The sequence below is a fragment of the Triticum aestivum genome, chromosome 6B, assembly GCF_018294505.1.
Source record: "Triticum aestivum cultivar Chinese Spring chromosome 6B, IWGSC CS RefSeq v2.1, whole genome shotgun sequence".
NCBI lineage: Eukaryota > Viridiplantae > Streptophyta > Magnoliopsida > Poales > Poaceae > Triticum > Triticum aestivum.
The window spans coordinates 18,398,149-18,409,545 of NC_057810.1; the positions used below are offsets into that span (position 1 = coordinate 18,398,149).

Consider the following 11,397-nt stretch of genomic DNA (forward strand, 5'->3'; position numbering starts at 1 on the left):
TTTTGCTCCCTATATCTCTCCATAAGTTGTCGTACCAAGAAAATGGCTTCCATGGTCGACCTCCCAGGCATGAAACCAAACTGATTTTTGGTCACGCTTGTCATTCTTCTTAAGCGGTGCTCAATGACTCTCTCCCATAGCTTCATTGTATGGCTCATCAGCTTAATTCCACGGTAATTAGTACAACTCTGAACATCCCCCTTGTTCTTGAAGATTGGTACTAATGTACTCCGTCTCCATTCTTCTGGCATCTTGTTTTCCCGAAAAATGAGGTTGAAAAGCTTGGTTAGCCATACTATCGCTATGTCCCCAGACCTTTCCACACCTCAATGGGGATACAATCAGGGCCCATCGCCTTGCCTCCTTTCATCCTTTTTAAAGCCTCCTTCACCTCAGACTCCTGGATGCGCCGCACAAAACGCATGCTGGTCTCATCAAAGGAGTCGTCCAGTTCAATGGTAGAACCTCATTCTCCCCATTGAACAGCTTGTCGAAGTACTCCCGCCATCTATGCTTAATCTCTTCGTCCTTCACCAAGAGTTGGCCTGCTCCGTCCTTGATGCATTTGACTTGGCCAATATCCCTCGTCTTCCTCTCCCGGATCTTAGCCATCTTATAGATGTCCCTTTCACCTTCCTTTGTGCCTAACCGTTGGTAGAGGTCCTCATATGCCCGACCCCTTGCTTCACCAACAGCTCGCTTTGCGGCCTTCTTCGCCATCTTGTACTTCTCTATGTTGTCTGCACTCCTATCCAGGTATAGGCGTCTGAAGCAATCTTTCTTCTCTTTAATCGCCTTCTGGACATCACCAAGAGATGGAAATTCAATACAACCTCAGTAAAATAAATAAATAAAATAGCATCCTCTCCCGGACTCACAAGTCCTAACAGGGCAAGATATGCGTCTTCCTCACCAGCATACATGATATTTGCATGATAAGATCTCTAGCTCCCACAGCCGAGCCGCAACACTTCCACACCACCATGTTAAACCACTGTTGCATCACAAAGAGAGTTCTATCAACGATTTGCAGCGCTCAGAGGAAAGCTTATCTCCAAGTACTAGCAGCAACCAGCACAAAGCAAAGGGACGAGTAACACATAATTTTCATGCCACCCAGTGGAACTTATGGAGTATAATATCTACAAACTACAACCACTCGAAACAAATCAGGGGATCAGCATATTCAAGTCAGTTAACCAGCAGCTTCAACAAGAACAATTGATTCTACAGACATGTATGTATAGACTAAAATCTGAGGGTACTTTTGTTTGTAAAGAGCACGAGTACTTTTGTTTGAGAATGTATGCCACTTGTCAGTAATGATACCAAGAAGCAACAGAGCCACACTCTAAGAAAATCCTGATAAAGAAAGCAGAAAAATTCTGTTATGGACATCACCCATCTAATGATACTCTGAAATAGAGCGAAACACTCGCTCATTGGATACAAATGCTAACGCTACTGTGAATCCATTATCGGCAACTTATCTCGTGGACAGAAATAATGAGATAGTGCTTTACCTTTTCAAAAAACTGACAACCTTTAGTCCACTGTTATGGGCCATGAGAAGTTAACAGCATCAGAAAAATGATGAGATACAACACAAAATGCACGGGTTCATGAGAAGTTAACAGCATCAGAAAAAGGCGTAACTAACAAACTTAACAGTTTGCTTGGCCAATTGAAAAATGTCAACTTGTGCATCCTAGCAATTTAGTTACAGAATTAAATACACACAGAGGAATGATGAGATGTTTGAAAATGGTAAAAGAGGCATCTGCTAGCAATCACAACAATCAACCTAGCTCTAATAACTAAAAAAATAACATTTTGAAGAACAAAATATCCAATAAACAGACTCGCTGAGAAAATAGCGCTTAATGGTTTCTTCATATACATTGGTGTGATGAGTATTATCAGTGTTTCCTCATACCGATTGATTTCAGCAATTAAATCTGAAGTAATGGGCATCAGTATCTACGAACGACGGATTTTTGGCGGGAGTCAAGTTTGATCTTTGAGCAGCTATCTAAAAACTAGGTTGGTGTTTTTTTATTTAAATGTACAAAAAGGAAAAGGAAAAAAAAGGATACGTATGCATCAGCTCCATCCAGGATATATGTACCATTCCGGTGGAACTAATGGAGTATCATATCCACAAACTACAACCACACTCGAAACGAATCAGGCGATCAACAAGGAAAATGCATATTCAAGTCAGTTTACTAGCAGCCTCGACAACAACAGCTGACTCTATGTATAAACTAAAATCTGAGGGTACTTCTGTTTGTAAAGAGCATGGGTAAAAGTGACATGCCACTTGTTAGTAATGATACCAAGAAGCAACAGGGCTACACTCTGAAATAGAGCGAAATACAAGAAGCCTCTCGTAGCAATCACAACAATTACAACTTATAAGGGGAACGGGTTTATCATTTCACTGGGCAGGACAAATCAATGTACAGTTGACCTCCAATATCATCGTAGGTCAGACAAACTTGATGAAACATATAAACACTCAAGTGTACTAGAAGCTGACGCGCGCCTTGCCGCGCTGTCTTCTTTTCATCGCCTTACTTTTTTATCCTATGTTTTTCTTATTTCCTTTTTACTTTGTATATGTTTGCCTGGCCAGAATTAGGGTAAAAGCAAGAAAAACATGATCAAGATCAAGTGAGGGAAAAATAAACCAGAACTATGATGAAGTGACCAAAGCGATGAACCTCCATTTCATAATAAGGAATGTACTGCCAAAGCCAATGCGCAAACCCTCGGCAGAATAAGACGCAGCTGCGACGCACAGACGACGTCGCTAGCAAATCGAACAACTGACAATTTCCCCACATTTTTCCTCCAAAGGGAGTGGCACATCCCGCCTCACCAACTTGTGTGTCATCGGTTGGCCCATTATGTGGTTTGCATCAGTTATACCATATTCGGCATGGAGAACTCGGTGTCGACAACTAAGTGACCTAACAACATATATTGCATATTGTGAATAAAATCGGCACCATATTTACTATTCACACCTAAATGTAGAAGTGACATGTTGAAAACATATCAGTCACTTCCAAAAATAAATTTACAGAGCACTGGACCAATGAATGAAATTAATTTGGCCAAACAAGAACCAGGTTGACGTGAACAGCCTTGCAAATATAAATTGTGTCTTAGTACAAAAATTATGATTAGATAAACAAAACTTCAATTGAGCTTACCAAAAACATGTAAGACCCCCCCCCCCCCCCCCCCACACACACACACACATGCACACAAAGAAATTCAACGAAAATGTATATTTCTGTTTGTATCTGGTGCAAATAAACCTTGGCATACTACTTTAAATTGGTGGGATTAAATGTCCTTCTTACCTAGACTTGGCATTCAAATAAAAAAAAGAGCATGGATAACTTCATCTACAATCATACACGAAGTCCATACCAGTTCTAGGTATAGAGCATTTATACAGGAATCACCTTGTCTCTTCTACAGGATATACCATCTTTAATAGCCAGTGTTAGCAAATGGGAACAAAAGAGCATTCACCATTCGATGGGAATACACCTGGTCGTTTAAATACTAAATGAGGCCTGCTCCTTTCTGTAATACATAGCAAGTTGGAAGAACAATATTAAATAAACACTGCATGAGCCACTATTTCCATGTAGTCCACAACATGATACCTTAGGATAATATCATTGCAACAAACTATCAGCAGTATGAACTCTAGGTTACCCAAACAACTAAAGTAACCAATATACTGTACTTGCACACAATACCAGATTATTAACTACCATGGTTGATCTGGAAGCTGAGTAGCAGCCACCTTCGGATTCTTGAAGGCCATACTTGGTAATACTCCCTCCGTCCCATAATATAAGACATTTTTGTAAGCTAACATAACTTGCAAAAACGCCTTATATTCTGGGACAAAGGGAGTATAAAGGATGCATATTTCAACACTAAAAGGCTTAGAGACCTCTCAGTAAAACGGATAAAAGAAAATGGTTAATCAATCCGCAGAAAATTAGAATGATGGAAACATTGCAGAACATACCGCACATAGTGAGTAAGATGTGCACAACTATGTTATGCAATGGGTGGAAGCGCTCAACCCAAGGGGAACACTGAGTAGCAGGGAAAGCAAAAAAAACAAGAGTTGGGGATAAATTAAGAATTAAACAGAAAAAATAACAAGATGTCATTGGAAGTTTGACCTGTACAATTTGTAGAGCTTAACCTCTCACAAGTTAGTTTGGTGAAAACAAAATGATATAGAGCTATGGTGTTCATTGGAAGTTGGAACCTACAACCTGCATTTTTGAACAGTACCAAATTCCTTATATCGATGTACTGGCAGTTGGTGGTAATATGAGAGCAGTGTGACTAACAGTTCATCCATCAAGAATCCTTCTTATGCACTCGAAGCAAAAAAGAAACCAGAAATAACAAAAAAAAACTGACTGTCTAGTTTTCTAAGGTTATAAATGTGAGACTTTGTACGAACAATGTAAAAAACAGGCATTGAAGTATATAATTTACCCATAACCATTGAAGGTAGACCAAATAATGTAATCATTGTTTGAAACAACAAAATCAACGTGAATTTAACACTACCAGAAAAGATTTGGACACAAGGGATCTAATACAAAATTGCAACAAAAAAAATAAGAATTATCACAATTGCATATTCAAATTTATGCAATCTAATATACTCCCTCCGTCCCAAAATTCTTGTCTTAGATTTGTCTAGATACGGATGTATCTAATACTAAAACGTGACTTGATGCATCTGTATTTAGACAAATTTAAGACAAGAATTTTGGGACGGAGGGAGTACAAAACAAACATGTATAGTAAGTAGGACACCAAGTAAATGCCTGGAGCGGCAACTTTATATTACAGTGTGTATGGATCGAAAATGAACATAGCATTTTCAAAGTAGTAACATAAACAACTACCACAAAAGGCTAGTCCCGCAATACAGATTTGAGTGAAGTGGATGCCCAACATGCCATAAGTAGTAGCATAGCATTTTCAAAGTAGTAACATACTCCAAATTCTGAAGCACCATCATGGTCTAAGATTTCAGATTGTCCACCAACGTATTAACTTTGGATGCCCAACATGCCATAAGCTTAGCTAAGTTGGTTCTACAATTATTTTCAGGTACAAAAAGAAGAGCATACCAATGCCTTTGACCTGATGGTGTCAGGTAAACACTAAGCAGCCTAAATAGCAATACTTGACCCAAAAGGTGGTGTTGATACTGCTACTCCCCTCGTGTGACTCTGGTAATTCACACTGGCACTGCACACAATATGACAATGACTTTAGCTCAGAAGAAATGGTGAACGGAGTAATTAAACAGTCTATTTAGAAGAATTATATGTGGATTATGAGAGCAGATATATTTCACCGTCAAAAGTTTTTCCTTCCTGCAATGAAAATTGGAAAATAACATTACACTGTTGAAGGAAATAAGTTGGCCATCTACATATAATATATTGCTGATAAACGAAATAATGTGGTCATATACTTCATAATCTACATGTGCTAATTTCGTGCAGAAATATACCTTTTTCTTCCAGAAATGTTCTAATTGAATCTAGTGCACATAGATGAACTGGCTTTTGTGCATTATCCAGATGTATCGAAGTAGAACCGAGTTTGACTCTAATCCTAATTTTTACTACAGAATATGAACAAGTAGCGGGAAAAATCAGGGGCCCGAGAGGGCATACCTTTAAGAAGCACGGTCAGTATCATGCATATGGAGACACTAATATACTGTACCGATGCACTATTTGCCTGAAAAGGAACATAGAAAATACGAACAATGTTATCACAAAAAAAAACCAGATTATGATGTAGTGTATAAACTCAATTATGAGAGAAACAAGTTCCCCCACATGACTTATTTGGCATTGACATACATGCTATGTTTTTAAGGCGGTAAAGCGTCATAAGGCGGAGGAGGGCCGCTCTGACGCCTAAGCGCCAAGGCGAGGCGGTAAGGCGAGGCAAGGCGACGCCTTAAACATTGCAGGAAAAGAGTCATCAATAGGTCTGCACATATTAATACTAGGAAAAGAGCAATGGCTGAGAGATGGGCCACTACTTATGCACCTCCCAGTGGCCCAAAAGCCCATCTAGTGGCCATATACACCCCCGTGACCTAATTCCACTATCTCCTTCCCTTCTTTCCCACCACAGCCGTCACGAAGCCATACCCTTCTGGTCCTCCCTCCCTCCTCTTCATGGCCCCACCCTTCTCCCTCACAGCAGCAAGCCCCAGGAGCCCCCAGTCCTCCCTCCTCTTCATGGTGCCGGGAGACAGCGGGGACGTCATCTCCAAGCCCCAGGAGCAGCCAGAACTAGGGCAGCCACAGCCGTACACTTCATGTCTGTCTAAGGCGGGGTAGACGCCTTGCCATCCTGGGGCGCCTTGACGCTTAGGCGACGACTAGGCGACGCTTAGGCGACGCCTTAAAAACATAGCATACATGTAGAACTATGAACCTGGTGAGAGCATAAAGAACTTAGTCACACATCACAACAGAGTGACTACTTTCAGTCCAGCACAAACTCAAAAACGGCTAGATGTTACACCCAAATGCTCATTTGGCACAGCTACAAAACTGATAATTGTACCCATCTGATTAATAAATCGATCACCAAAAGGTGGTAGTCTCAGTACTTCTAAGTATAAATTATCTAAGGCAGAAGCACAAAGATGTTGGGCTTTCACAGACCGACGTTGGTTTCTTGCCATCAATTTCACCAAATAGCAGTATAGCACCCTCGAGTTTTGAGTATCCCACTTGGGAAAAGAATCGAACACTTGGTGGGCGCTCCTTCGGCCGGTGGTCTCGTCCTGCACATATGTGATTGGAACAGCAGGTCAGCAACAACTTAGATCGTGATAGGGAAGAGATATCAGAGGGTAAAGTGGTGGGGAAAGGGGGAAATTTTGCCTGCTACGGGACACAGGGTAAGGAGCAGAAAAGGGCGGTGCAAGCAAGAATCCGCCACACATGCGTACGCACCTGTACCACCACACGCGGTGCAGCTCCATCTATACTTGTCGTCGGCACTCTTCTCTTCCTCCTCCAGATCGACTCTCTCACCCTCTCCAACCCCTCCTGCTCCTTTCGGCTCTCATCAGCAGCGGCACACCAAGTGCACAACCAGCCTCCTCCTCTTGTCCGGCAGGCAACTGAACACCACGTAGTGGCAAGAGTGAGAAAGGTGGGGGAAGGTGACGGGACGGCCTAGGAAGATCGAGGCGACGGCTTGGGCAAGCACACGCTGCGTGTGCGAGGATATAGTTTGACCAACCAGGAATGTCGGTTCTACCCTCGAACGTCGGTTCTATCCAAAGAAAAGGAACGTCGGTTGCAAGCGTGGTTTTTCATTGGCAGACAGGTTCCACTCAAAGAAAAGAAAAACATGAAAAACACCGGAGCTCTCCCAGGGCTCTATTTCCTGGGAGCTTAGAAACTGTACTGATGATGCATCACATACATTTACTGCATGGAGCACCACAAAATATCCATTTATCATTCCCAACAAGGCAACAAAATCTTGATGAAACCTAAGAAGAAAAATCACTGTAGAAACCTCAACAGGTTTGTGTCTTGCTGAAAATAAAAAATAGTTCAACAGTTGAATAATAATGCACCTTTAACGTCCATCTCCAACGAAAGTAATTCTTACACCCAGGAGCCTTTCCATAACCCTGCATCGACAAGTAAAATAAGCAGAGCATTAACAGGGCAAAATGACATGTAGCAAACACCTAATCTGGAGATAAGTGGACATAAGAAAGGTTTAAGTACAGACAACATGCAATGCTTACTTTGTTACAAAGAAAATACCAGATCATGATAACTACAACTTATCTGCTTGACAACTAGAAGTTAAACTAATTCTAGCATGCTTTGGCAGTTACTTTGGAAGTTCAATAAAGTACTGAATTTCTTTGTCTTTTCAGATTAAACATAGTTCAAAACCTTAATTTTCCCTTGAGAAAATCATACAGACACAGGTATCAAATTTTACTATCTGTCACTGAACTTCATTGATATCTTTATCCAGATGAACACCCAAGATGGCAGAGTACAGATTATGTTGCCAGTTGGAAGCAGTGTGCCCCCAAAAGCTAGCAGATTATGTGCACCTTTTCGTACAAACAAGAATACCAACTGTTTGGTGCAGATGAACACACAGGCAAGTAATTCAGAACCTGCAGTCTCTGCAGAAATTCAGACCATGTATTCAGAGTATGGATGTACATGATACCAACTGTTTGGGGACTATATTCACGATCACACCAACCAAAGCAATAAATTAATCATTCAGTTTTAGCCAAACTAAAGAAGAGCTAGCTCAGACATAGAAGTAAGAAACACTACCTAGCTACTAGTGAACCTTCTGGTGGTGCTTGGCACAAAGAAATACCCACAGGACCAAAACACAATAATGAACCAAAAATCTTAAGCTGCCATCCAAAATAAACACATAATTTATGGCCATTTCAAAAAAACAATATGGCCATCGTGCAGAGCAGGATAATACACCTAAGTTTACTAGCGGCAAGTGCTTCTCCATTGTCTCAATAACATTACTAGCATAAGAATGGACAGACACACCTAAGTTTACTTACTTAAACTTAAATGATGCCAAACCTCCTCCATAAGAGAGTTTGATGTCTAGTTAAGTGTGCATCTCTCTTTAGCAGATAACCAGATGTGAACCCTGTACGTTTCGTCCTGCAGCCCAAAAGGTATTTCCAATATGACCGATGGCTCCAAATCATTACCTCTGATCCAACTAAAGGAGAACTCACTTGCAGACCTTCTATAGTTGAATGATTAAGTCTATCTTTAGTTTGTTAGTTAAAGCAAAAACAGATCTCTATGAATCTGCATATGAGCAAACCAAAATGATTTTAATATCAAACCATAACTGAAAAATAGATTAAGCTAAAGCCACTATTTACCTAGATTTGGGAAGGGCATCAGATTTATCCTCAAATTATCCACTATGAATTGCAAAAACAGTAATAGAACATTAGGAATGCATTACCCACAAATGAAGGAGGCCTTACCTTGGCTCATCATCTCAATGCACAGGCAACTAACTTGAAAACTAAAATTTTGGTGCATTTCAGAATGGCCTGATCTCAGACTTACTTAGTACCAATGCATGTGTTTAAAACATGAATGAGGACGAAAAAAAGTTCATAACCAATCCATGGTTTCTTCTCTGCTGAGTGGTGACATTACATATCAGTATCCAGGGATCAAATTATCAGCTTCATCACTCGTTAACAACCACCAAACCAGCATCTAACAGACATACAGCAGCGGACAACCAGCACACAGTTACATCAGAGCACGTCCTTGGCTTATGTGAATCTGAAATTAGTGGGCACTTCCCCTTTGCAAGCAGCATCGTAGTCTTTTTCAAGGTGCGGTGCAGCTTCCTTATGAGGGTGTATGAACTTCTTCTTGAATGTCATGTCGGACTCCTTGAAAACAGTATAGTAGCTTGAGTCGCGCTTGAGCAATCCATTTTCCTTGAGAAACCTCATAGCATAGTACCGGGGCCTGAGCCGTCCCTCTAGGCTGTGCCCGAGTATTACCGACCGTTGAGCAATGTGCACCGGTTCCAAACCCGCCTCGGAGATGAGGAACTCAGACCTGAGCTGCAGCGATTCCTTGGACTTATTCAGCACCGGTGGAAACTTAGAAATGGCCATGCCTACCTCAGCATCCGTCCACCTGAACGTGTTCCTCAAGTACTCCACTCTGGCTGCTATCTCCTCCTCTCTGCAAGATGCAACAGCACGCAGCGCGTGCCTGAACATCCCAGAACCACGGGGCACACCTATGTTTTGAGCGCACGCCACAATCGCCTGGACACGCTTGGGGCTGGCGGCGAGCAACCTCGGTGTTGAGATGCACAGCTTGGCAATATCACAAGCAGCTAGCCCGCACCCTTGCAGTAACGCCAAATTGGGCTTGACCACCCTGTCGAGGTTGTATGAGAGGACATTGCAGAACTTCATCACTCGGAGGAGGTTGTGGGAGGTGCCGAAGAGGCGCAGGTAGTATTGCAGCCTGGAGACGATGGGTCTACAACGGAATTGGCGGCCGCTGAGTGAGGCTAGGCGCGCGATCTCAGAGTGCGACAGACCGAGAGCGGTGAGCTCGACGACGACGGGCGCCAGGGTCCTCTCAACCCTGGCGCAGAGGAACTGCGGGTCCTTGGCTATGAGGGCGGCGGCCTCGGTGGTGGAGAGACCCAGGCCGGCGAGGAATGAGAGGACGGCATCGGGATTAGCTGGGGACTTGAGGTGGGAGATCTTGGCGGAGGCCTTGAGGGCCTGTGCCCGGGTGAGGCCGCAGGTGGAGACGAGGTAGTCCTCCGCTGCGAAGCTAGGGTTCGAGGAGACGGCGGGCGCGGCGGCGGAGATGAGGCGGCTGAGGTGGGAGATGGGAGAGGCGGAGGGGGACGAGAGGATATGGGAGAGGAGGCTGCGACGGAGCCGGAGCATGGCGGCGCGGTGGAGAGTGGAGCCTGGCAAGCGCGGCGGCGGCGGCGGCGGCGGCGGCGAGGGAATGGGGGAAAGAGCGATGGGAGTGAAAAGATGAAGTGCGATGCGATGGTGTGGTTCAACCCAACCCAAAGTGGCCCCACTCGTCAGTCGTCATCTCATGCTGCCAACTGAAAATGACTACTTCAATCCAAACTCCTACTCCAATACACTTTCACGCAATTCCCAAAGTAAAGAACTGCTTTAACGAGCAAAATATACTAATCAAAATATTTTTCTGCAGTCATTCCTAAATATAAGTCTTTGGAAAGATTTTACTATGGACCACATACAGAGCAAAATGAGTGAATCTACACTTTAAATGCATCTATGTGGTTCATAGCGAAATCTCTACAAAGACTTATATTTAGGAACGGAGGGAGTAGTATATAAAACCACAAAAAAATATCAAAATATTTAATGAGCGAAAGTCTACTTCCGCATTTTTATGCAGCTGCTACGATCGGCCAGTTTGATGTGTTGTCTTCGCACCGAAAGCATCATATATCGCCATGGTTCATACGGCGCTATGGTTGCACCTTGGCTGGCCAACGTCACAGTGAGTGCCAACTCTCCCCAACAATACTAACCTAGCCTCTCCTCCAAATCATAGCTTCTGGTTCAATCATTTATCCCCCGAACCCTGATTCAGTCGCAGGTACTTTGTTGTCCGGAACATGCCGGCCCTCAGATGTGGCAAAGATCTCGGCTCCTTGTTCACGACCTATATATGGACCGCTCAAAGAGTGAGCCAGCAGCCACAACACTAGTAGAAAAAGGGCCATTTATCC

General features: G+C 43.0%; 1 protein-coding gene and 1 long non-coding RNA gene across 2 annotated transcripts; both read right to left on the reverse strand.

Annotated features, from left to right (window-relative positions):
- Nucleotides 1–6,641: 6,641 nt before the first annotated feature.
- LOC123135428 (uncharacterized) lies at nucleotides 6,642–7,670 on the reverse strand. The gene is made up of 2 exons (XR_006465999.1): nucleotides 7,053–7,670; nucleotides 6,642–6,880 (listed from the first exon to the last, which is right to left on the reverse strand). It is a non-coding gene; the product is annotated as an uncharacterized lncRNA (long non-coding RNA).
- A 1,530-nt stretch (nucleotides 7,671–9,200) lies between these two features.
- Nucleotides 9,201–10,699, reverse strand: LOC123135427 (uncharacterized). Its single transcript, XM_044554502.1, has one exon. The coding sequence runs from the start codon at nucleotides 10,565–10,567 to the stop codon at nucleotides 9,416–9,418; it is 1,152 nt and encodes a 383-aa protein (XP_044410437.1). The 5' UTR covers nucleotides 10,568–10,699; the 3' UTR covers nucleotides 9,201–9,415.
- Between the last annotated feature and the right edge of the window lie 698 nt (nucleotides 10,700–11,397).